At 38.0% G+C, this 27,326-nt stretch overlaps 1 protein-coding gene across 1 annotated transcript in view; it reads right to left on the bottom strand.

The window, feature by feature from the left end:
• Positions 1-567: 567 nt before the first annotated feature.
• The window catches only part of myom3 (myomesin 3), a 74,902-nt gene continuing 48,143 nt past the window's right edge, over positions 568-27,326 (bottom strand). Inside the window, exons 14-36 of the mRNA XM_085366359.1 lie at positions 25,657-25,840; positions 23,268-23,442; positions 22,502-22,623; positions 20,379-20,566; positions 17,619-17,745; positions 15,475-15,656; positions 15,138-15,252; positions 13,555-13,711; positions 12,888-12,994; positions 12,494-12,538; positions 12,215-12,351; positions 8,811-8,955; positions 7,707-7,766; positions 6,960-7,027; positions 5,108-5,218; positions 4,730-4,817; positions 4,559-4,597; positions 4,216-4,321; positions 1,586-1,749; positions 1,453-1,489; positions 1,272-1,294; positions 1,108-1,163; positions 568-1,026 (exon numbers count right to left, since the gene is read on the bottom strand). Coding sequence (XP_085222485.1) covers positions 757-1,026; positions 1,108-1,163; positions 1,272-1,294; positions 1,453-1,489; positions 1,586-1,749; positions 4,216-4,321; positions 4,559-4,597; positions 4,730-4,817; positions 5,108-5,218; positions 6,960-7,027; positions 7,707-7,766; positions 8,811-8,955; positions 12,215-12,351; positions 12,494-12,538; positions 12,888-12,994; positions 13,555-13,711; positions 15,138-15,252; positions 15,475-15,656; positions 17,619-17,745; positions 20,379-20,566; positions 22,502-22,623; positions 23,268-23,442; positions 25,657-25,840 — 2,706 coding nt within the window. The 3' untranslated portion in view covers positions 568-756. The remainder of the gene's footprint in view (positions 1,027-1,107; positions 1,164-1,271; positions 1,295-1,452; positions 1,490-1,585; positions 1,750-4,215; positions 4,322-4,558; positions 4,598-4,729; positions 4,818-5,107; positions 5,219-6,959; positions 7,028-7,706; positions 7,767-8,810; positions 8,956-12,214; positions 12,352-12,493; positions 12,539-12,887; positions 12,995-13,554; positions 13,712-15,137; positions 15,253-15,474; positions 15,657-17,618; positions 17,746-20,378; positions 20,567-22,501; positions 22,624-23,267; positions 23,443-25,656; positions 25,841-27,326) is intronic.

Raw genomic sequence — 27,326 nt, 5'->3', positions numbered from 1 at the left:
TCAGAAGGATATCAAATCGTAGAGGAGTTTAAGGATGAAAAGAAGAAAATGCTAAATGAAAGCATTTCATAAACATGACTAATATGCAGACCTTAACTGAACCTCATTCACGTCTCCAGCCTGCTAATGTAAATCTACCACTCTGAGGTAAAGTAGAAAGGTTAATGACACTGCGGACTGTTTGCTTCCAGAGTGGAAAAGAAATCATTCATTGCAAAATCTATTTTAGAAGTAATCCACTAGAGAAAAATTGCTGTAAATCCCTTTATTCACTACACACACACACACACACACACACACACAAAATACAAATCTGCTTCAACGGAAACTAAGATCAGAGTTTAGGGTTTTTCAAAAGCACTTAAAGCGAGACTTGTTGAAACTGTCAGCATGACCAAAAGCAGATAAATGACAAAATGCAGTCCAAATTCAGTGCTAGTGGAGCAAGTAAAAGCCAGCAAACTAGCTCCGTAATGTCAATTACATATCATATCTATATGTATCTAATTGCTTACAGAAAATGCTACCATTGTTTACTGCAGAACACTGGCTACTATAGTGGTATTTTATAAGATAATCAGCCAAAAAGAGTTTCATTAAGCAAAATACTAGACACATCAAATAAAGTAGAAGCAAATCCTGGTGTAGAGGATACTGTGGTTTGTTTGCAGGAAATTCTCAAAAGTAACATGTGCGCAGATCTTGGTAAACCCTCACTCCCTGCAGAAATATCGATTTTTGACTCAGTTTGGAGTCCTAACTCAACTCCACTGCATTAGCTGGAGGTTTCTCCCCATGCTTGTAAACACTCACGGTCACGTCAACCGTTTCAGAGCCGTACTTGTTGCGTACAAAGATGCTGTACTTTCCAGAATCTTCCATGTTGACATTGTTTATAGTGATGCTGCTGCACTTGGGCGCCTTAGTGATTGTAAAGTGATCCTGGCTGAATATCTCCCTATCGTTACGAAGCCAGAAAATCTCTGGGGCTGGTTCGCCATCAATGTAGCACGTCAGACACAGAGACTGAAGAGAAGGAGCAAACAAGATATGAAATGGCAGGTCACAGAGAGAAGCACATATGCAAGATTTAAACAGTTATTGTACCTTGCCCTCCATAATGGCTACCACATCAGGAAGGCCTTTTGTCACTTTAGCCCGATCTGAAACAAAAAGGCAAAAATAACTCTCTGCTGGCATATGATATAGAATCTTTTAATCTTTGCCACGGAAAGAAATGTCCTGGGATTAACACATAACCTATCACTCACTTTTCTCTGCAATGGCCAGCTGCCTGAGGGATGAAAACAAAGGGTTAGATCAAAATGAACTGCACAGTGTCAGGAAACGATAATCTGTTTTCAAGTAAAACCTCTGTCTTTTGGAAAACTGTTCTGTCAGTGTCAGTAAAAGCCTAGATATCTCATCCAGTGCATTGGGTGTAGCACTTACTTTAACCTCTGGTGCTCCAACAGAGCGTCATCAAAAGCTGTTGGATGTTTGAAAAATAATCACAATAAAAAATCTGGGGAAAAAACGATCTCACAATCTAAAACCTTTAAACTAAAATGACATTTGCACTCACCTTTTCCCGACAGGTCAAGAAACCGTTTGTGTGTCTCTTTGCCATCAAACATCTCCAATGTGTATTTTCCTTTATCGCTCTCTGTTGGGTTGAAGATTTCAATCCAAACCTTCTGCATGCTGCTGCCAGGCTTTGTTCTGGCTTCCTCGTCAATCCTCTTCTCTCTAAGCATGGAGAAGAGCATGTACACAGTTATGTACTGCCGTATATTAAAGTTACTATATAATACAGTTATGTTAGATCAGTGTGGCAGCCAGTGAGAAATGATTTCCTTTACATCACAGCTAAAGCATTTTTAGCACTGATTAGTGCAAAGAGACTAATGAAAAATGGAATGGCGTTAAGGAGCCTTTAAAATATTATCATTTGCTGTTATCATTGAATGATCCAGCAGGGGGTGCTAGCAGTTTAAGAATTTGAAGGCTGTTTCCAGGCTATGTTCTTTGTAAAGCATATGAGGAGGATGAATAGGATATTTTAGTGTGCAGATTTGCATGTACACATCAAAGACATCAAGGCTCTTTTATTTTTAGGTCTTTAACATGTAGCTGTTGAACTTTATTAGACGTTTTACAGCCTGTTCATGTAAGGGAAGCAGCCTCAGACTTTCCCATAAAAACAAGTGTTGAGGTAAATTATCACGCAGTGGTAGATGAAGTACTCGGACAGCGGTACTAATATCACAGTTCTCCATTACAATGTACAACTATTACAATCCATTACATTGAAAATGTATTTATGGCATAAACAGAGGTTAATAGAGCAACTTGTTTCCTTTTACTGCTTTGCTATTGATGTGCAGGATAGATATATATAGAGATGTATAGAGAAAGTATCAAATTCTGGGATTTAGGAAGAAGATTCATCTTATTTTAGATTAAAATTACTTCATTATACACACACACACACATATATATATATATATATATATATATATATATATATATATATATATATATATATATATATATATATATATATATATTTTTTTTTTTTTTTTAAATTAAATTTTATATATATATATATATATATATATATATATATATATATATATATATATATATATATATATATATATATATATATATATTAGAGATGGCACGATACCACTTTTTTATGTTCGATACCGATATCATAAATTTGGATATCTGCCGATACCGATATGAATCCGATATAGTGTTTTTTTAATCAACAAAACAGTTTTTTAAAATATCTTGCTGCATTTTGCAAGTCTGCAAGTTCATACTCAAGTTTAAAACAACAACTACACTAAAGCTATTCTGTTATACCTGTATACAAAAAAAATATTTCATAGTTCAGCAATACTGATCAATCTAATAAACTTAGACCTACACCATCCTCCCTATTCTGGTATTTTAAAGAGTACTTAGCGTAAATATTAAGCAACCTATCTAATAGGGTTCCAACTCCCAGCAACAACAAAAATAAATAAATAAAAAATAGGGAACCACCCCTCACGCTCCACCTCATGATGCTTAATCGACGTAATCAACCTTAATTTGATGCAGTGTAAAAAAAAAATGCACAGAAATCAATTATTTTTCAAGAAATATTAAATAGATTCAACATCTTTCTTCAACAAAATTGCAGACTGCACAGATGGTACCTTCCCAAAGTAAAAAGTACTATAGCTTACTAGGGTATATATATTAGACTTAATAGTCACTATATACAGTAATTGACTTCTATTCATTTTACATCAAATTAAAACTTTGGGTGTCAGATAATTATTTATTAAAAACTCGACATTTTAAATGAGAATAAGAAAGAAAAGTATGTCTTTGTGCCCCCTTTTCCCTGTTAATGCCCTATCGGCCCCCCTGGCTAAACTTTGCTAGATCCGCCCCTGCACAGTTACCAGCGTCAGCTACGTAGAAAAAGATCCTGGAGTAGAAAGTAATATTAAATAAATTCTAACAACAGCTTATCAAGCTTAAACGTGCTGCTGTTGTTCAGCCGCTGGTTTCCTCTTTCTGGTGCAAAGTGGACCAAAAACAAACAAGAGAAACGGACTCGCGACAGAAAAGCCGATCAGCTGATCATTAGCAGTTTCACGATTGAAGTAGCAGCCGAAGAGCGAGAGGCAGTCGCTCGTTAAGCTTAACGTGGGAATGCTTTACAAACATTCAGAGATGGACTTACACACTTGCTTTACTTCTCTCGGGGATAACTTTGTCGGAGATGAAATGCCAGGTTGCTAGCGAAGCTCCACATGCTATCCAGACCACCGACAGGTCCCGCATGCCACAGCTGCTCTATCACGTGATGCATACTGCTCCGACGTGCTAACGTTCTGAGGTGAGTTACGGCATGTTGCAAGTTTTGTGAGGTGCTTTCGTGATATTTAATGGATCGGATTACATTTTTTATTTTTCTCCGATATCCGATCTAGTAATTTAGGTCAGTATCGGACCGATACCGATACGTAATATCGGATCGGTCCATCTCTAATATATATATATATATATATATATATATATTTTAAATTAAATTATATATATATATAATTTAATTTAATTTAAAATAGACATATAACTATTTAAAATAGTTATATGTCTGAAGCAGGTATTGGATGTTAGATCAGAGAAGTGTTCTCTTTGTGAACTCACTTGAAGTACCAGCTGGTCTTCAGGAAGCTTATGTAGTATTTAAGTGAGCAGTAGAGCTTGAAGCCTTCACCGGTGCTCTGAATCTTCAGTGAGCTGGCTGATATCGCTATATGGGGGTGGGACTCTCGATTAATATAATAGCACATTTTGGATATATTTTAGCAATTCAAAACAAAGTGTTTGTTATCTGGGGTGCTCGGCACAGTAATATTCTGGGCACGGAACAGCTAATCAACATGGCTTTCAGGTGTATTATCCCCATCCCGACACAGCTCACCTGATGTAGAAAACAAGCCATTGGCACATTTCACCAAGATTGTTCTTCTGAATACGTGTCACTTACCGCACTGTTTACTCAGGTGCTGGAGAAGCTTGTCATACTCTGCAAATTAAAAAAAACAATCATCCATATTCAAATAGATTTTTATATTTTATTTTAAATGACTAATTTCCATGATAAATCAAATAACACAAAAAGCAGTAATATTTGTTTGGCTAGAAAATCAAGTATCACCTTCATCCAGCAAGTCCAAGGTGCTCACATCTTCTCCTCTCCCGTCTGACACCACAGCTCTGTACGAGCCTGCCTCTTTCTTTGTAACCTGAGGGGGGGAAATCATCTACTGTGTAAAAGTTAAACATATTCAGAACATTCACCATTTAGTATGTGATATCTGTGAGAACCAAATATTTGATTAAGAGGCATTTCCAGGGCAAGGCTCACTTCAAGGTGAATCTTGATTCATCTCAAGGTTAAGACTCATGTAGACTTAATCCTATAAATGTCAGCTGTCACTCTGTTTATCTCCTTTCGCTCTCTACATCAGCTACAGTGTGATGATTCATACTTGCCTTATCTGAAAATAGAACAGGACACAATCATTATGCATACCTGTGGGATAGTAAGCACGCTGACCCCTGTTGATGGATCATACGCAACCTGAGTCACCTCCAAACCATCCTTAAACCACTTGAGAGATGTTTCCTTTTTTGCATTTGTCACCTGCGTCAAGAGAGATAAACAACACCTGTAAAAACAGCACAAAGTGTTCTCAAAAGCTGGTGCAAAAATTGTGGGTCCTTTCATCTTGTTTGGGTTATGTTAGTATTTTAGCTTTGGGTTACAAGGAGGCTCATATGTTATTATACTGTCACATTTCTTTTCAGTCACTCTAGACTGCCAAAATCCATTCAAGTTGGAGTTATAGGAAGATAATTATGTGCCTAAATAATTTCAGTTTTAATGTAAGAAATTGGATAAACTTTCAGGGACTGCAGAGGTTGAAATGTTCCTTCACTCTTTCTTCACAAGAGAATACAAAAGATGGTGACGATAAGAAGTTTCACATTTGCATTTGGAAGCTGTGGCTATGAAGTCTGTAACATTTGGCCAAAATAGCTCTCAAGTAAAACAGGCTGTCCAAAAATGCAAAAATAAAACAAGTCTGCTACAGAGAAACAAGAACAACCAATGTGGCCAGACAAACAGTTCAGTTAGTTCTGATAAAAAAAACCAAACAAAGAATGATCACCGGTGAATTCAGCCACATTAAAAGGCAGAGAGGTGGTTCATCACTGAATCCTTTAAATGATTAAAAATGACCTCATCCAAACAAACATCTATCCAAATGAAGAACACGATCCAGGAGGTAGGCACACAATTTATCAAAGGCTACATCTGCACTAGAGCAAATACAGTGCTTAACAAATGTAGTAGAGTACTTATCGCAAAAACAAGAAAACACAAGTATTCAAAAAATTTGTCAAAAACTCATTTGAAACTAAAAATCGTTGTTTTTTTATTTGGCAAATAAACCATTTATATGTTTAATTTTATGTTCATACCCACATTTGAAATTAGAAAGTAAAACATTCAACCACTAAAATGATTTTTTTCATTCAGAAATGCAAGTAAATAACTGTAATTTGGCATTTTAATAAAAAAAAAACAATTTTTAAGCTTTTTTTCTAAAACCAGTAATTCTGAAAATTCATGAATAACAACAAGAATTATATTATAGCATTAAAAATATCATTTTAGTTTGAGAGCTTCCACAGACTGGTAGATGGAGATCTACAGGAAAATGCTTTGGTGCAGCTGTGGCATAAAACTTATATTGGGTGATGATCTAATACATTTGCAATTTATGGACAAAAGTATTGAGCCACATCTTTGAACCACATGAAAATATAGGGACCTAGCCATATATTTTGCCTTTGTGGAAGAAAAGACCTCACTTTTCTTCCATATAACACAATCAGCTGTAAGTGGTATTATTGTAACATGGAAGCTTAAAGGAACCAAAGAAACTAACTATTAAAGCACGTGGTGTCCTACTGACCCAACAACTGAGTTTCAAACCTCTTCTGGCATCAACATCAGCATAAAACTCTGTATTAGGAGCTTCATTGCATGTGTTTCCATGGCCTAGCAACTCCTGTGTATCCCAGTACTTTTGTCCACATTGTGCTTATTAATCACTACGAGGTGAAAACCATTCATCAGCTAACTGATGAAACAGGCCTCTTTGGACAGATTAAAGTGGAATGACAGAAAGAAAAAGACGAGAAGGCTTGGAACAGCTCAGACTTAAAATTGTTGATGTGACAAACATTAGTCAATAAGTGATAACAGAGTTAGCATAATACTACTAAAATGGTTATAGTAGCACTATTTTCTGGTGGTTAGTATAAATGAGATATGTCAGTATTCGGACATATAATATGTAAAAATATAAAAGTACCTTGCACTTCAAAATTAATTCACAATCCTCATTTACACTCCAGGACAAGAATTCCTGGAAATAAGGACCTTGGAAAACAAAATAAATGATTATCCATCCATACTGATCATTTAATTTATTCAAAACACATCATTCATAACAGTATGTTCAGTACACGCACAGTGGTAGGTGTCTGAAATATGAATTATGGTATGATTTAATCAGGAAACATACTGCAGGAAAGATTTCCCCAGCTGGTTTTTCTTTTATAGCTTAGTATTCTGCTTGTAATAGACAGAACGAGTTCTGTGGACTTTGGGTCTCACGTGGACTTTGAATAGTGGATTTGATTTGAGATATTCTGTTTACACAAACAGACACTGGGACATTGGCCTCTACACACAAAAGAGTTTTAGAGCAGAACCTCTCGTATCAGGTCTCAGAGCTCAGGTGATGAAAACAGAGAATTCAGCGGCACAGGAAGCTTCATGTCTCTCTCTATGCAACTCTCTAATTTTAATATGTTTCATCAATACAGCGATTATGAACGCCTGTTGCAACTATTAGCTTTCACCTTGGAATGAGATAAAAAAAAGTCTTTTAAAGCAACAAGGCATCACTGAATGAATAAGATCAGTTCACAAAGACATTTCTCAGCATTAGGGCAAACAATCATCATAGAATATCTGCGCCACTGGCTGTCGTGATGGTCCTTGACTGTCGGCTCTGATTGCATTAGTTGTTTTTGATGTGTGGAAGATTTCTTACCAGTCTTCCTCTTGTTGTCATGTCGGATTGCATCAGCCAAGGCCAGCGTCTCACGAAACTCTGACAGAGACACAGACAGCGTCAGACTGAGTGCAAGAATGAACCCAAACAAGATCGAAATGACACTTAATCAGATGAGAAGTGATTTCAACCTGTTGAAGTTGTATTTATACTATAAGGCAGCGGTCCCCAACCCCCGGGCCTCGGACCGGTACCGGTCCGTGAGTCGTTTGGTACCGGGCCGCGAGAGTTGAGGCTCAGGTGTGAAATGTATGGTTTTCAGGGTTTTTATCGGTTTTCAGCGTTAGTTTGTTATTGTTTTTATCGTTAACTTGGATTTCCTGGGTCTTTTCACGTGTGTTAGGAATAAATCTTCTTTTTTTCGGTACCGGTACTAGTTTTATTTTGTTGTATTTATCCGCGACACCTTAAAGGCCGGTCCGTGGCGCAAAAAAGATTGGGGACCTCTGCTGTAAGGAATATAATATCTGTGTTTATATATCCTTTATCAATATAGACACACATGGCACACATCAGCAAATAAAATCCAATTTTTACATCTAAGCACTATTAAATAAATCACCTAAAGCTGCACGAAACAATATCAGCAGACATTTTTTTGAATGCTCTTTTGCATCACCACCTTTTCAGATCATAGCACGTCAATTTCTCTCCACAACCAACATGTTCAACAAGTTTTCCATTTTCTTCCACTTCTCGATGACCTGCGCATGAGGGTAAAACTCACTGAGTGGGGGTGTGGTGTAAAAGTGAAGAGAAAATCTGGAATCAACAGTTCCCATTAGCTTTTTTGAGCTTTTTATTTTTGCATTGCAAATAATATAAGTTATCTGAGATGTTTGCATCATTATTTTTGTATTATTGTTGAATGGTTTTCACCCTTTTATGTGTGTTTCTGTGTTTCTAAATTATTAAGGGAGGGAGATGTATTTTAGTTAAGGCTGCATTTTGGGTTTTTTGCAGTAGCGTGTTTATTTATTCATTAAGTACCTTTTGTGACATGCCTGCTTTTCTGTGCAGCTCTTCCTTGTTTATCGGTCCTCAGATTTAGCACTACTCACTTAATATGAGAGAATGACTTACTTTTATCCACAAAGACCAAAGTGAACTGGTTCTTGGCGCGGCCGTCTCTCAGCTGTGCCGTGTACGAGCCCTCATCCTCTTGAGAGAGCTGATCAAACAGTATCTCCACCAAACCTTTGGCCTTGTCAAAGTTGATCTTGCGGTGCTGCAGAAAAGCAAACAAATGTTGCCACACATACAGCACACCCATCAGCTCAGATGATCCCAGATGGCAGGTGAACGTGCTGCTTGCAACTACCCTATAGATGGCTCCTCGTACAGAGAGAATACATCATGAAACAGTCACATAAAAGCATCTGAAATGCCATGTGCACACTGAAGATGAAACACTTCTTTTTTTCTATAACACATGCAAACACGCAAACAAACAGTGACACAGAGAAAACAGCCTTTGAGCTCATTTTCACGGCTTTTATGCTCATCAAGATAAGTGTATGCCTTGCATGTTGATAGGCCTCAGTGGTGGATGTGATTTGTGATGTATGGCAAGCCTAAGGGCCCTAATCAGCTAAATGGCTTTTGAATTCACAAACCTCAGCTGTGATCATTTAGAAATAATGTGTAATCAGTGCTGTTCAGATGGAACTCTGATATTGGGAAATAATGGAATAAATGAAAATGAAATACAAGCGATAAATGGAAGCTGCTGAATATAAAGCAGCGGCAAACAAACCAGGGCAAAGAAAATGTAGCTGACAGAGTTGTGAAACCGCAATAAATATGCTGCCTTGTATTTGTTTTTCTCTCTGTGCACACATCAATGCACGGTTCAATAACTACAATGGCAGCACTGATTATTCTGTGCTCAGTGTCACAACACATATAAGTTTGTTCACATTCAGTTTATGTTCCTTTATGATTATAATGTTTCTTTATTTTAGGCGGTCTGACTTTGAATTGCACTTTTACATTTTCCATATTTGGTCTCTCATTACATTACATTACAGTAACATTACATTAGTTTATCAATAATAGGGTAAGGATCTTTTTGAAATAGCTTTTTTGCTTCCTTGTTTTTGTTGCAAATAGTTACTGAGACAGAAATTTTCTTTCTTTCTTTTTAAACCCTGACCCTTATGTGACATAAGGTCCAAGTCTCCATGACCCTGGATGGATAAATAGTTAAAAAATGGATGTGTGTGGATATACACTATCTGTGGACTTTATTAACTGGACCTTGCCAGTGCGTGGTTGGGCTCCTTTTCACCTTCAGAACTACCTTGATTCTTCATAGCATAAACTCAACAATATTTTGTAGACATTTCTCAGAGCTTTTGGTCCATATAATGCAGTTGCTGCAGATTTGTTGGCGACACATCCATGATGTAAATCTCCCATTCCATCACATTCCAAAGGTGCTCTATTGGCTTGAGCTCTGGTGACTGGGGAGGTCATTTAAGTACAGAGAAGTCATGATCATGTTTAAGAAACAGCTTGAGATAAAGAGAGAACTGCTGAAAAGAGCCATAAGAGGATACTGCTGTAATAAGGGAAGGACATGGCCAACAAGTGTTCTTAGGTAGGCTGTGGTGTACCAAGTGGTTGTTTTAGCTACTGTTGCCAACCTATCAGCTCAAAGCAGTGTGGCCATTCTCCTCTGACCTCTGCTATCGACAAGTATTTAGTCCAGAGAATAGGCGCTCACTGATATTTTCTCTTTTTTGGACTATTCTCTGCAAACCTTAGAGATGGTTGCACAGAAAACTTTCAGTAAATCAGCAGTTTCTGAAATACTTAAATCAGCCTGCCTGGCACCAACAATCATGGCCACATTCTAAGTCACTTAATGTCCTCGGGATTCCCATACGCTTGTTTGCCATACACCTGGGGTCATTTTCGACCTGAGAACAACACAAGGGTTTTAAATCACCTTTCTTCATCAGTCTGATGCTCAGTTTGAACTTCTGCAGGTTTTCTTGACCATGTCTACAGGCCTAAAGCCAGTATATTGCTGCCATGTGATTGGCTGATTAGATATTTGCATTAATGGACAGGTGAGTCTAATCAATTGTCGGGTGAGTGTAATATATTTCAACTAGTTGTGTCATAGGAAGGAAAAAGGAACATTTTTCTTAATATACCAGATTTCAAAATTTCAAAGAGCTATTTCTTCTTGCACTAGAAGGTAACATTAGTTTATGTTATTGTTTTAACTACAGATTTACTATCCTAAATTATATTTTCCTGAAGAACATTGTCCAAATTTGTTTCATGTGCCTTGCCCAGATGTTGGCTCTTTCCCCCACATTCACCTGAGCTGATTTTTCTCCTAGACTATGTAAAATTAGCACAGCTTCCAGGCCTGTCTGTAGCCGCGCACACCTGCTCTTCATCTTTGTTGATAGCCTCACCATCCTGCATCTCAGGATGTTCGTTTAAACAGTAATTGCTGTTTTGAATTCACACTGACTTGTCATAAACACAGATGCTTGCACCTACACCTGATTATTTTCGCCCGGTAGGGTTTCATGACATCTGCAAATTTCCCACGCCGCGAGCATGAAAGGGGGGAATTTTCAGCAAGCTTTGATGTCACTACCTGGGGATTCAAATGTATTCTATATTACGTAGCAGAAACGGAAAGCTGTAAATCTGGTTTGTGGCCACTTGAAGAATTTGAAAGTGTGAACAAGCATGTCTGTACAGCATCACAGATCATCACAGATAACCCTTAATTTAAACCATGACCAAATTACTGTGTAATTAGTGACATGTTTCAGCATTTCATATCTGGTAGTTTGTTTTACACGCCCAGAAATATGGAACCAAATCATTCAAAAATCTCATGACAACACTGAGCTTTTAGTCAAACTGTCCAAAAACCTCCTTCCTTTTCCCAATCACGTCTTGATCCTGATTGAAAATGTCATGAGGTGTGTCAACAAAGATGCAAAAAAAATTTAAGGACTTCACAGAAGAGTCTTGAATGTGCAGAGAATCCAACTGTACTTAGACTAGACTTCATTTCTAATCTGGGTCTGCTGTGTTGGATTATGGGATACCGATATCTTTCGTAAAGGATGAATCACCTTATTTTAATGTGATGACCTCCTATTATGGCTTTCATGCAAATATTTCCAAGTCACTTCACTCAAATAAGATGTTTCCTAGACAAACGAGATCACAAGTGACCTCTACTCACTCATTTCGGCAGATTGTCAAACCGAATTCCTCAGATATTGATGTGGGCTGGCCCAAAACTAACCTGGCACAGGTGATATAAACTGCAGTTCAACACTAATAGAGTAACCTTCAGCAGCTTAAAAAGTGGCCCATTGGCAGATTCTTACATTAACAACGCTTAACCATTTAAAGGTCAGCAATGGTAGTATTTCTCAGGGTTTGTGAACTCCTCAACTCTCAAATTGGCAAGGACACAGGATAACCAGATCAGTGGCTCTTACCGGCGTGCTGGAGATTTCCCGGTCATTGAAGATTAGACGGAGCTCAGCTGCATTACTCAGACTCTCAGTTTGAAGCCAAAGCCGTACACTGCCTTTCTCAGAAACCTCCACCTGCCAGGCCGACTTCAGTGCAATCACTGCCAAAGATAAATTAAAGGCAGATTAAGTGATCAATATGTCATGAATAAATACTAATAACACTAATTCCAGTGATTAAAATAAGCTGATAGCACAATGTGAGCTCTTCCTCATATATTATAATGTCTTAGCAGTACGTACGCGGATTTCTGACTTGCCAACTGAGTTCTTTGAGCCGTTCAAGATCTGGAAAAAAAAAGTCCAACAGAAACTCAAGGTTAATTATAGTTTGATCTGAACACTGGTTACATAATGCAGTTGTATTGTCAAAGTACTAGTGAATAGTGCAATAGTTGAAGATCAAGATCGATTGAGACCATCTGCTTTGCTGGGCGAGTGACCTTGTGGAAGCGGCTGTGAGCAGAATAATTACTCGCTTGCGAGAAAAGCTTGATAAAGCTTAAAATTAAAGGCTCTGTATATTCCTGCTGCCGTCAGCTTCTTCAATAATGCAAGAGACAACTGAACATTTTTCATTCTGATGAGTGTTACATTTAGAAAGGGGCATGGGGTGCTCGCAAGTTTACCACTTTACCTTCAGCTGTGAAATCGTAGCTGGACGACTGCTGGGGGTTGTCGCTCATGTTCACTGTGTAGAGACCCAGGTCCTCCTCAGAGGGGTCTGTGAAGGTGAGGACTGACCTGACAGACAATGAAAAACAAACGGATGCATGTACAGAGATGCTGAAGCTGTCTTATTCCACCACATCTCAAACATGCGCTATTGAACTGAGCTCTGGTGAATGAGATGATTTGAGCTTTGTGACATGGCGTGATGTCCTACTGGAAGCAGCTATCAGAAGATGGGCGGGCTAATGCTGTTCATGCCAAATTCTGACCCACCATCTGTATATCGCAGCAGTAATCCAGCCTCATCAGACCAACACTGTTTCATAATCTTCTGTCTTCCAATGTTGAGCCTGTTTGAGTCCTGACCTCAGTTTCCTATTCTCACGAGTGGCACCTGGTGTGGTCTTCTCCTACTTGAAGCCTATCTGGTTCAAGCCTCGTGGTGTTGTGTGTACAGCGATGCTCTTTTTTATACCTCGGTTGTATCAAGTGGTTCTTTGAATATGAAACTGAAATGCACCGAGTCTTTTTTACCTTTTTTAACTTCAAACACACTTTCCCGTTCATAAATGCTGTTAGACATTTTCAGAGAAAAAATAATGATTGCTCCACATTGCACATGAAAAACCTACCTATTTGTCTTGGTTTCTGCTCTCACTCTCCCAGCACCAATTGGGTCTGTGTAATTTTTGCTCCAGAGGAATTTGCTCTCATCGTTCATCTCAGCAGCTTCGTATCCCAAAAATATGAAGCCATCATCATCCACACCAATCTCAATGTTTTTGGTGCCTGAGAAAGAGAAGCCTGCTTAGAAGGGGTCGTGTATTTCACTTTATTCTACAGTGCTTCTGGTGTTGTAGCAGCATGCGACTATATAAGTAATAGTCCATTTAGTGGCACCAAATTGAACATAGTGCATATGCTGGATAGTGCATATTTTTCACTGCTTGGGTGTACAACACTATCCAAAAGTCTTGGTCCATTCCTCATTTATATTTTGCAAGGAAAATGAGAAATAAGGGCATGAATGTATTGAAATGTGTGAATATAAATGGAAACACATTAGATAAGGCAAAAGTTTGTGCAATTTCAGGGAGCCTGAAAAATCAATGTTTATTCTCTTTTAAGCAAGCTTTAGTGTGCTTTCTTTAAGTGGACTTCAGGAATACTTCTATAGTGACTTTCAAAGCTCTTTTTTGGATGTTGGCTGCCTTTTGATGATCCCACACTGCTTCAATAATGTCCAGGTCGGGGCTGTGGGAGGGCTGATCCATGACTGTGTTCCACTGTGTGTTTTCCTGTCCAGGTGTGCTTTCACAGCATTGGCATTCTGTTCAGGATCATTGTCATGCTGAAAAAATTAAGCTATTGCCAATCAGACACTCCATGGTGGTTCCAAAGTGCAGTGATTTGCACATTAGCCTAACAAATGAAAAATCACAGTTGGAATTTGGGACGAGACATACACCCCTTGGGGGTTCCATAAGGAAGGACATCTGGCATAAAAATCTGTCAAATAAAATATGTTTAGCTACTTGCTGTGGCAACCCCATGAGCATAAGAGAGCAGCTGAGAGTAGCTTACCACTAAAATCCATCAAAATCTATAATTTTAGTGGATCAAAATCAGGCGTGATGTGAATCAAATTTAACAAGCTCTTGGCACTTCTCCGTCTTTTCTCCCTGTTTTCTGACTTTAAAAATGAGTTCTGACAGCCACTCTTTCATTGAGTAATTTCTGAAACGGTTTAAGGATCAAATGAAAGGGTGGATCCATCTCTCCGGCCGTGTCAGGTCTTTGCTGGACTTTTCTAATTTTTTAAGGACATAATTGTCATATACTCTCCTTCCACAAAGCCTTAGAGCTACAGCTCAAGTCTACTTAAACAAATTACAAGGAACTCTGTGTAAAGTACTGCATGTTTTGCTGGATATAAAATGAAAATAAAATGTATTTTTATTGATTTATTTTTAGGAAATCCACTTGTTTGCTTTGTTGTATAGAGCTAAAGCTGTTCCTGTTTCCTGTGTTAATGCTAAGCTGGGTTAACCATCTCCTGACTCCTCCTTCATATCTGACAGACGAATTTGAGATCTTTGCTAAGATCTTTTGTTCCTTTTTAAAAACTCATCAAAAACAACAAACAAGTGTGCAGTTTTCCTATTATTACATACACATAGGAATTTTAATTTGTATAGTTTGTCTAGAAGCTTACCTGGTTGTGTCTGAGCTATCACCGGCTCAGACGGCAGAGAGGCATGACCCACGCCAGCCTCATTGATAGCCGACACACGGAAACGATAGGTCTCACCCACCTGAAGTCCCGACACCTGGATGTCATTAGAAACACATCAAATATTTAACAGTCACTGTCATAATTCATCACAATCATTTAAACATTTTTACCCCCAGACTCACAAAGTAATGAAATTCTGGTATGGAGGTCAGAGATCATTTTTACACTGATAACAATCCAGTCATAGGCTAAACCACACCGTCATCGCTTGCCCTGTCACCTGATTAAATTTTGAACATGCTTATACTTCGCTCACCTTGTAATGCGTGTCAGAAATAGTTTTTTCACTCAGAGCAGTCCAGTTCTCTGATTGGTCACCCTGGCTGATTTTGAGCAAATAGCCAGTGACGGGGCTTCGTCCTTCATACAGTGGAGCAGCCCATAAGAGCACCAGGGAGCCGTTTCTCACCTCCCTGATCTCCAGGTCGTAGGGGCAGCCTGAGAAAGAGGAGAACAGATCATGGACTTTGAACACAGGGCAACAATGTGAGGCCAGAAAAGTTCGGTAAAAGTGCACAGACACAAAAACAGCTTGTCTTTGTCACAGTGGAAAGTCATTACAGAGCAAACTATAAATAACAATAAAGTCAAAATGAGTACAATGACTTTCCTTAATCTACCCCGACTGACTTCATCCCAGAATGTGGTAGCTAATTTGCTTAATGATTTTGGGTCACTTTTAAATCATTAATGGCACAGAGGAAAGCCCATTTGCCAAGATTAACGAGCTGCGCTTTAAAAGTGGCACATTTGAGAGCGCCTTTTTCCATTTTCAATATTAATGGCACACAAAGCTGATATGAGCAGAGTCAGAGTGGCTGGGATATCTACTGAGCCTCGACTCTGGACTCTAGGTAACCTAAAGGGAATGCCTGGAGACACCGCTCAGCGCTGAAAATGCATCTCTCCTGCATTAAGTGTAGCCAACAGGCTTCAGATTGGTCTAAAAACATTTTCTACTCTTGGAATTGTTTTATTGCATTGAGAATAATCATTTCAGGCCTGCACGTACCACAGCTGTTAAATGTCCAAGCATTTATTTGGAAGGGGCAGCCAATCACAAGACTGAAAGGAAGCTGAGTTGGCCTGTTTCAGATGGAGGATAAACTGAGAGGCAGCATCAAGTACAAGATAAGTGTTATTTTGAATCATGCAAAGCTGATGGTAGAGTCTACCATCAGCTTTAAATAGGCCTGTGGGTGACACATCAGTCCAACGTCAATCAAAAGTAAGAAAACAACAAAATTATTATTTATTGTTACTCCATTAAGAATGAGTCAAAACATAAAGCTAAAACTTTAACTGATTTCATTTAACAAAAAGATAGATACTACATTATTTCCATCATTAGTCATTTATTGCTTCAGTGACTTTTTCCTACTTTTTCTGTAGTGTTTTCAGTGTCTTGCTTTGGGATACCAACAACCATCCATAGCAATATTTGAGCACAAGCCACAGATGATAAACACATAATGAATTCCACTAACTGAATCTAACCACAGGCTGTTTTTGTAGATACTGTGTTTTCACTTGACCACTGACCTGCGCTTTAATGGCACAATAAGCAAATAAGCACATTTTATTCTGAAACCAAAATATGTATGTATGTGTGGTGACCACACACACACTTCCACTGATTTATATAAATGGGCCCTCAAGTTGATGGATGGTCTCAGATGGTCACAGGAGCCAGGGTCAACAAACAGAGGAAACCGAATGCCAGGAGGGTACTGATGGAGGCACATAGCTCAGGGGATAAAACAGATTTGTGTATAAATGTAACAAACAACTTTTAATATTTAAGTTCTTACAGTTACAGTGCAACATGCAAATTACATTGTGGAAAGTGAACATAGATTTGAGCACTGATCAAAAGCTTTTGTTAACATTTTCATATAAACAGAGTTATTTATTTCAGTAAGCTGGATCCTCTTTAAAATAAATAAAGAATACATTTTGTTCATAACAAAGACAGGTCCAAAAAGCTTCTAATAGCTGCAGTTCCACTAATGGATTCAAAAGTGACTCAGTCCCCATTGACTCCCATGTTGAGATGCCTGACTTCAGAGATAAAATCAACATGTTTACAGACTGCTGAAAAAACATGACATGGTTACAGTTAATTTCCACTTCAAAAATAATTTATGGTCAACCTTTGCATTGTATCCCAATATAAATGGTATTATATGAAAAAGGGTCACTAACTATATGTGTTGTGATGGAAGAAGTGTTTAGGGTCTTTAATTAAGTTAGGGGTGTATTGTTCAATGGGCTAATTCATGCGTGAAAGGGTTGCTCACATAAATAAACCAGCGACAAGCAAAACAAAGTGCAGAATTGATGATTTAAACATTTAAGCACTTTAAAAGTAAAGCATGCATAACGGAAATTTAATTTCACCTGGCTCTGGCATCGTCCACTTCTCACATAGGAAAGCTTCACTGGGTTCAGACGGTTTCCCGATGCCGACCACGTTGGCAGCAAACACACGGAATTGGTAGAAATGTCCGCTTGTCAGGTTGCAAACCTGCAGAAACATTTACAGTACACTTCACAATGTACCTGTGTCTTGGGGTAATAGAGTGATTAAATTCCCCCCCCCCGGTATTAAATATTGCTATTAGTTTATGGCACCTTATTGTAATACTGAGTTGTAATATTACTCAGATCTTCCCAATTGTTAAAGCAAAGCTGTTCCCTGGTCATGAAACTGGTAAATACATAATTTATTATTGCCATATTACTTGAGTATTGCCATTAGGCTGTATTTGTTTTTGTTTTCCTTAAATTGATTTTCTAAATTATTTTAATACTGTTTCTAAGAACATCAGTGTAGTGTTATTTATCTGGCACAAACAGTGATTCAAGCTTTTATTCATATAAATCAAAACCAAGTACTTGAAAACATGGATACGATGTCCCATCAAGCAGGGACAAAAAGCTCCCTCATTGAACAGTTAAAGCCTCTTGACTCAGGAAGGCATTTTACGACATATTTTCTCTGGAGATGCTGCCACAGCATTTTTCTGCAGCCTGTCCCCAGACACTTCTGCTTTGGAAAGACAGGCGAATCAGCCTTATTGATCGCCTCATTGATCTTTCTATTCACAGCCACTTAGACTTTAAGGCCCTTATCAGCGCTGTGAACACTTGTGAACCTCTGCTTCTACTTTCAGCTCTCCACCAGCAACTAATTGACACAACCACGGAGAGCTTTCTTCACTGTATCTAAAATACGCCACCCGACACCTGCTGCCATGCTCGGATCATCAAGCTACAGACCCCTGTGCACGATGGTGCATGGGCCCTGTGCTCATGGCCAGAATGCTCTCTGGACAATCCAGCCTGCAACAGTCTGCAAGTTCCTTTATTAACTAACGATCCCGCTCTAACCACACTCAGGTGGAGCAACAATCATGGTATTAGACTGAGATAAAGCCCATCCCAAGTAATGACTGCAAATTTCATCCACTAGATGGCAAACAGGATGCATGTGATTATTAAAGAACTATTTTCCATCCTCCAGCGGGACACCTTTTTTTATAGAGAGTTTTATCAGCAAAGCATCTGCAAGGTTGGATGATGAAAGGCTGAAAACATGACCTGTACTTCACCTAGACTTGAATGTATCCATATTTTTTCTTTTGCAGCTTCTCTACATTTTAGGTGTAAAATATCATATTTTCTATTCCACTGTATTCATCTGAAGTTTTTTTTTGTTTTGTTATTTTGCAGGTTAGGAAAGATATTTCATTAAAAAAGAAAGAATAAAAAACTGTTTCAGATTTTTATCATTTTATCTTAAAAAGCAGTCTAGACAGTTTTGATGGTTATATTTAAATATCAATTTGAGGCTCACAGAGAACCCTGTTAGTATAAGTTGATTTATACTTTATAACAAGCAAGCTACAGCAAAAGATTAATTAATATATATTTATGCATCAGACTTAACAAAGCAGTGTTAATGTGTCACTCAAAATAGCATCTGCTCTGGAAAAAAAGTGATTTTTTTCTTTTATTAACTGGTAAGTATATGCATATGATAATACTTCTGTACTGTAAGTAGGATTTTATATGAAGAACTTTCACTTGTTACAGTAGTTGCACAGTATTTGATTGATACTTCTACTTAAGTGAGCAATCTGTGTACTCGTTTTAGTTAAGTGAGAGAAAAACAGGAGGTTAAAGTCTGTTTTTGTCTTCTAAAATGGGCTCCTGATGGTCCTTTGTGACAGCTAAAGCAAAGAAGCTTCCAAACCAAAATCATGAGCACAGCTCCAGACAGAAAAGCAGCCCTGAGCTCAAAATTGCAGCACAATCGATGTTCTAATGACTCTAATTTGCATCCAGGAAGCCAGCAACTTGATTCAAATGAAGGCTCACGCCGATTCTGTGCTTCTTGAACATGCAATGTTGAAAAGGCTTGTTTAGTCCAAAAGGGGGCGCTGCATGTTCTCATCACAGGGTTTCTTCTTCAGCAAAAGGGGTCTCCAATCCTCAAAAGTCTGCACTTTGCAACACGCGGGTCTAATCTTGATTTATGGTGGCACAGTCATTTTCGTTCTAATTGGCTTTGTCTTTGTTTTTCCCAGGAGCTAAAAACAGCCACTTGCACATAACACATTTGCACAATGTCTAATTACAGAGCACCTGTAATCTCTCTGAGACAGGTTAAAGATTTAACTTTCCTCTGGGTCTCCATGGACACTGCTTGTTGCCTAGTGACACAGCCAGTGCGGATGAGGGAGCTTTGGCCGTTATTGCCATTATTTAGAGGCAACTGCAAAATCCAGAAATAACTTTTATTATTGTTATTATTATTATTATTATTATTATTATTATTATTATTATTATTATTATTATTATTAATAATAATAATAATAATAATAATAATACTATATTCTCCTGTGACATAGGAATTTCCCAAAATGGGTTAAATAAAGAATTTCTAATGTTAACTTATCATTTTAAATGGAGAAAAATGGTCTCTTTAAAAACTGCATTGCAAAGTCTGCTCTGCTTTCTGTGCCAGTCTGGTTGACAGCAGACATTTCACTGAAATCCCAAAACTGTGCCTGTGTCTGTAACTGTAACCAGACCATCACCTAAGTCAGCACTTAAATTTCAGAGAAATGGTCCAAAACTTTCAGTATTACCCACCTTGAACTGGCGCTCTTTGACAGGTTTGACGTTGACCTCTCTCCATATTTCCATGCCCTTTTCCTTCTGGTCCAGATAGTAGCCACGTACAGGGCTTCCCCCGTCAGAGAACGGAGCCCTCCAGCCCAAAACCATCTCTGACCCAGTGCATAGCAGAAGGACGATGGCAGAGGGAGCAGAAGGAACATCTGGACAAGCAGAAGGAATTGGGGAAAAAAATACATATAGATGAGAAAGTCTCAGCAGGCACTCCTTCTTGCTAAATAGACCAAAAAATGCCAATAACTCTCTGGCCGACAACAGCTTCTGTCCAAATTTTCAATCTCACAACTCTAGGCCTACATTAGACTTTCTCCAATGATAACGAAATAAATATTCACCTCATATTCTATTTGACAAAAATGCATTCCTCACAAAGAATTGGATTCAAGCTATTATCCCACAGGTAATGGTAGAGTAGCAGAATAGATGTGAGATTATTCTGACAGTGAGTGCCAAGCGAAATGAGTCATAACTCTACTATACTGCAGGCTGCAGAAAGCATATTATCTGAGACTGCAAGAAGGGTCAGTGGCTTTTCATGTATAGTCAGTCTCTACCGGATTAGTCATTTGGTAGAGCTTACTTGACAAAACATATAGACTGTTATGTGACAGGATCACAATTTCCGTTAGATATGATAACAAGAGCAGTGAACAGTGATGTGCTATATTAATGCAAGCTTTGATTTCTCTGCCTTCTTTGTTAAATATTTCCTAAAAATGATTTTGCACTACCTAAAATGCTGCAACTATGTGGAGGACACCAAATAACAAATGTAGGGTGAATGTTGGAAGCCTTTCATTGTCCTGCTTTACAGTGCATATGCATTAACGGGGAGGACTCGTGAGGCTGCAAATGAAAACTACCAGTGAAAAACAAAAACCCATTCCACCAAGACTGAGTGAAAGCTGAGAAAAAGCAAAAAAAAAAAAAATTTAACTGTGATGAGAAGTTTACAAACACACATTATGGGCATGAATGTCATGATAATTTGGTGTTTTAATGATTGACCAGGTCAAAGAAATCCAGAGTGGAGTGTTTTCACAGCGTAGAACTTTAATAACTGAGGGCAGAAGTTTGAATTTGTTTTGGATTTTCTATAATCCACACATGGTCAAAATTATACATAGAGGCTGAAAAATACACATACATTCACTTAAATCTTTTAATAAGTGGTGCTGAAGGTTCTACAGTGTCTTTTTAAATGACAATACAAAGGCTGATTAACTTCACGTTATTGATCTTGATTGACTTCAGCTGGCAGTTTCTCTTTTCTAACATTGAAAATGATTTATTAGACGGCACTTATTCAATTGACCGATCAGATCCATGGGGAAATCTGAGGATTTCAGTGAAGATCTAAGCAGAATTGCAGATTTAAACAAGTTGTGAAGGAGCCATTTGTAAACAACTGCAACAGATTCTAAGATTATCAGTAAAAACAACTGTACATAAGTACAACTCATTTGGATGAATCATCACTTTGCTTGGAAGAAGACTCAAACGGTCACCTTCAGGTGACAGGAAACTGATTGGGATGTTCAAGACAACCCAGGAACCACCGAGTCTCAAGCCACAGGAGCTGGCACTGCTGGAGGTCTACATCACCATGGAGAGGATGTTGACTAAGACAGAAAACCCTGCTCTAAAATCAACACCTTGAAGATCAACTGAAATGTGTAGCTGCCCTTAGGCTAACTTTACACTTCACTAACGGCCTTCTCAAAGCCCTGGCCTCAACCCTATTAAAAATTTGTGAACTCCACTTAAAAACCAAGAAGCCAACCAATTTAAACTCCACCAATTCTGCCAAAAAGAGTGGTCAAATATCCAGGTTGAATTATGTCAGATGTTAAAAGAAATCATTAAAATCTCCAAATTATTATGACATTCATGCCTATGATTAGCATATGCATATCACAACTGTATACCAAAGAAACCCCTGAACATACTCAGCACTCACTGCCATTTAAACATTATAATATAGTGTGAGTGCTCTGAGTTAGATGCTCAATAACAGAATTACAAAATATTTACAAAATATTTAGTATTTTATGTTTTTGTCTGGCAGGCATGCTTACGAATGGCTGATTTGACCATGATGGGTTGAGACTCATCTGAATAGCTGCTGTTTCCTGCTCGGCTCACACACTTTACTCTAAACACGTAGTCCTTCCGAGTCTTGAGGCCATGGACTGTAAACCTGAGGAGAGATTATGTTCAAATCACATATATTGCAGTTGTGCATTTTCTATGATATTCATTTCTATTTCTTTTTGACTTTATGTTTTTAATTCAGTTCATTTCCAGAGTTGATTTGCTGATTTCAGTTAGCTTTTGCAGTTTGAACATACTTAGTTGTAGTCTAATTTCAGTGTAGTTTTAGTCTTTTTAAGTATTCATGTGAGGTGGGCCAGAGGCAGGATTTAGAACAATTACTATAGATGTAAAATGAAAAGAAAGAACTTTTTGAAAGCAGTCTCTTAGGTGTCTAAAGCCTCAATAAATATTCCCATCAAAGGCTCACCAGACAAGCTGTCATAACAAATTTGACCAATGCTAAAAGTAAGACTAAAGAAATCTGAAAGTAATATTGATGTTATTTTCAGTGTTTCTGCTAAATTAAAGAAACATCTGTTTACACTTAAAAAGTTTGTGTTTTATTTTAATTTAATTCAATTTCTTTTTATATCCACTGTGAGTTTTAATATTAGTTTTTGTTAACTATAATAACCTTTATTTATCATGCATATCACTTATAATTATCTGGAAATGGCCTATGAAATGAGATCATTTTGACTGTCACTATAACTTAATTTTATTCATACTAACATTTTACCCACATACCTGTTTTTAGCAAAGGGCTTGTTGTTAACTGTCTTCCAGTTGTGTTTGCCAGCTTCACTGTAGTACAGATAATATCCCAGGATGCCGTTTTTGTCTTTGGGCTCTTGCCACTGCACCAGCACAGAGGTGTCTGTGTCTCTAATTGCCATGACAGAGTGAGGTGGAACTGGCACAGCTGGTGGGAATCAGATAATAAACAAAAAAAATATCAACTAAAACCACGAAACTTAAAATGGTAAAAGGAAAACTGACTACAAGATAGAAAACACCTATTTTTCTGTCAATAATCTCCTCAGGAGTTGGCCCACAGTAGAGCTTGAAGTAACTTTGTTGTTTTCTATACTGAAATAATCTAGAGTAGCATTATAATTCAAGGACTCTATCATTGCTTCCCTGTCTTGTTTGTCTTGTGTATACACACATGCACTCACACACACCTACACTTGATCTACAGGTCCTAGAAATGCCTGTGTGGGCTCTCTCTGGGTGATTCTAACACTGGCCAAAGGCGTGATCATGAATGGTTGTCTCTCCTTATCTCTCTGATAACCAACCTGTCGAGAGCGTACCCTGCCTCTTGCCCCACGTCAGCTGGGATAAACTACCACACAACCCTGAACTGGATAAGAGGTAGGAGATGGAAGGACTTATTATAATTTAACTTCTGGTTTCATAATATAACACTGGCACCCCTGGTGTTTAGACTGGTTCTAAACCTTGCTTTCACCATGCAGCTTTAAGCCACTGGGTATGAAATCTTCTGGGAAAATGAAAAATCACTGTGCAACCAAAAAAGGAAGATGACTTTTGTTTTTCCCAGTAGCTACTGGCAGTTTTCTGCACATAAAACACTGGATTCTATAGGGTGCATAGTAATAACTGTAAAAAATCTACCCTTAAAAGGAAAGAAAACACACTACTGGTATATAAGGCAGAGAAATATTATTTTACGTGGACTTACAATATCATTACTTTTTACTGCTACAGTTACATATCACATATTCTTGGATTTAACAAGTGATATCTGCCCAGCCAACCCTGGTCGGTGTTTCTGGGGCAGGTCTGCCAAAAAGTAAATGAATAGACTCATCATATATTCATATATAGGTACAATATAAAATTATACCTATTGTTGTGCATCAAGAAATTCACATTCTGATTTTCAGACATGTAGAGGACCCCTTTTCTCTTTTTCTCTTTTATTTATGGGTTGTTCCAAAACATCTGCCACTTTGCAATGAAATGTTTTTTTTTATACAATAATCCATTTCATATGTGGGAAACCTTAGAGGTTATCAAAAACACCGCTTTACTTTGTTCCACCTCCACTGGGGGTACCTCCAAATTTTGGGAACATTCCACTGAACTAAATATTTTAAGAGGAAGAAAATGCACTCAACACATTTGTTAGAGCACAAGGGTACATACAAAGTTGTTCAGAACCACTTACTGAAAACTTTACTTTTTTTTTTGCAAGAAACTTTCACGAATTCTATGAACCAAGCACTGAAGGAATGAAAATAAAAACCTTAGCACTAATTTCAGTTTTTTTTCTGTTAAAATAAAAAAGTAGTGCATGGCCATGTTTCAGTATTGTTGTTTGGCTTGCTTGTGCTGTGTTGTTGAATTGATACATTCAATCACATTGAGAAAAGTAAAAATAAGGCAGGTAGGTATTGCTTATATGCTAAAAATAGGTCATTTTAGGTCATTGGTAGGCATGTATGTTACCCCCCCCCCCACATAGATGTGTTCTAGGCAACTTAATGACGTTATATTATATATAATGCAAAATGTTTTGTAGTTTTGTAGATATAAATTAAATGTTATTCTGGTCAGACAAAAAAGGATCCAGTGCTTTTATAATGAGTCTAAGTGCTAGAAACAGAACGCCTCATTTTATCCTGATACTAAGTGGTTGCTAGGCAACTTGACCATGCAACAACATCAGATACCGATAAGAACCAGCAGGGGCCCGAGAAGTATCTGTGCGCCAACATGCGAAGTCAGTGGCCAAAGACACTAACAACACAGACAAGGATTTGTGTGTTATGGTAATGTTATTAGACCCATAAGATACGTCTCATACTGTCATTTATTTAAAATGATAATTATATGGTTGATAAATTATTCCTATCGAGCCCTCAATATTGTACTGTGATCTGTTCTCAATAAGAAATCCAGATAATCTATTAAACCACTGAAAACCGAGATAAATATAGCCACATCATTTCTCTTGTAAATTACTGTATGAGTGAACATGTAGAGTAGGAGAAATACAGTTCAGTGTGGAAATGCTGAACAATGACGGCACTCTTTAAAATCTAAGTGACCTTTACAAGAGGCAGAGTAATAAATGGCTACCGGTACATAACATATTTAATCTCACCTTGTGCCTTTCCGAGGGAGATCGGTGTGCTCGGCTCAGAGGGATCACTGACACCATACTTGTTGACTGAACGCACTCTGAAGTAGTACTGCTTGCCCTTCACCAGGTCAAATACTGGGAACCTGGGAGAGTTTACCACCATGTCCAGACTCACCATCTCCCAGCTGTTTTTTCCTGTCAGGGACTGAAACAGGTGGGGAATTAGATTAATTTCCAAAGTGCTGTCTATCTCAAGGACATCTTCATAATTCAGGATCCTTAAAATATGCAGGTGGATTCAATCTGCACAGTTTGGAGTGACAGACAGTGATACTTTGATTTAGAAAGGCAGAAATATGAAAAAAGGAACAATATGCCAGGAAAAAGTTAAAAAGAAGACAGATGGGTAGGTATGCAAATTGTAGACCGCCAGTTTGTCATCTTGAATTTTTTTCCTTTTCATCTTTGTCAATTAGCCATCATCATGCAGTGTCTACATTATAGGCTACATTAACGTAGCTGTTGTCCTGCTCTGTATTGCCATCATTTCTTTCCCCAAGTCTCCGGTGAGAAACGGGTATGTTCCCAGAGATCAGTGATTATAAAGTGCTTGCTCAAGGGCGAATATGATATTTGAATGTTCTCTTCATTATATAAGAGGAAGTGAAGCTGTAGACTTTTAGTAATTTCAGATGCCTGTGACAGATTTGACAGTTTTATTACCTCAGTAACTTATAAAGCTTCAATAAAGATCTATTTCCTGTAGCAGTTTTTTTGATTATTGGAGCTAGAAGCTGTTCAGTGCCTGGGCTGATATTAGAGAGCCTTTAGGCCTCCTACTATTGTAAAGGCCAGGGGCTGTCCACACACTCCAATATGTTGGAGAAAACTTTTTTGACATCCCCGATAATGCCTCTGAAAATTTTTTTTAAAAAAAAGGTTGCTGGATTAGATGCATGACTAATTTTAAACCAAACAAAGCCTTTTAGATAACACATCCAGCCAACAACCAATCACTAGAAAAAATCTCTGCATGCAAGCAAAAAAAAAAAAAACCACAACTCCTGATGCCAGAATATGTGGCATGTAAGAGCAACATCAAGGTCTGCTTGTTTTTAATAAGATGGTAAAGTTTCAGTTAAACTGACAACACCGCAGTATATGTGGGTGTGTATTTCTTCTCCTTCTGTCTGTTTAATTAGTGCTGTTGTCAGCAGCCTGCTGTTAATTTGACTCACGTTCCAGCTCCGGACTTCCCAAACAAAACAAGGGGGAAGTACTGATGCAAGAACACTGATTCTTGTGTTCACTGGATGTGAAGGTATTACTAATTGCAACTGTGGTTAGCTGGATACGTGTAAATATTCATATATGAGAGAGCATTATATACACTAAGAAACTTGGATTGGAGCCCATTCGCCTTCAGAAGTGTCTCAGGTCTTTGTGACTCGAATTCAACAAGGTACTGGAAAGATTCCTCAGAGATTTTGTCACGTTCCTGGGTCTACTGAACTAGCGTTTTAAGTTTTAGTTTATTTTGATGTTTATGTTTAAGTTCTTTAGGTTAACTAAGTACACTTGTTTATTAGATTCTCTTTGTGTTTTTCTACCCCTGTATTTAAGTTTCTCTCACCCTTTATGTGTTTCATGCTGTGTGTCTTATGTGTCAAGTTTGCATTGCTATGTCTGCG

The sequence above is a fragment of the Diplotaxodon limnothrissa genome, linkage group LG11 (assembly GCF_057381915.1).
Source record: "Diplotaxodon limnothrissa isolate DT_005_m linkage group LG11, D_limnothrissa_male_GT1.1, whole genome shotgun sequence".
Taxonomy (NCBI): Eukaryota; Metazoa; Chordata; class Actinopteri; order Cichliformes; family Cichlidae; genus Diplotaxodon; species Diplotaxodon limnothrissa.
This window is presented reverse-complemented; position numbering and strand designations above follow the sequence as displayed.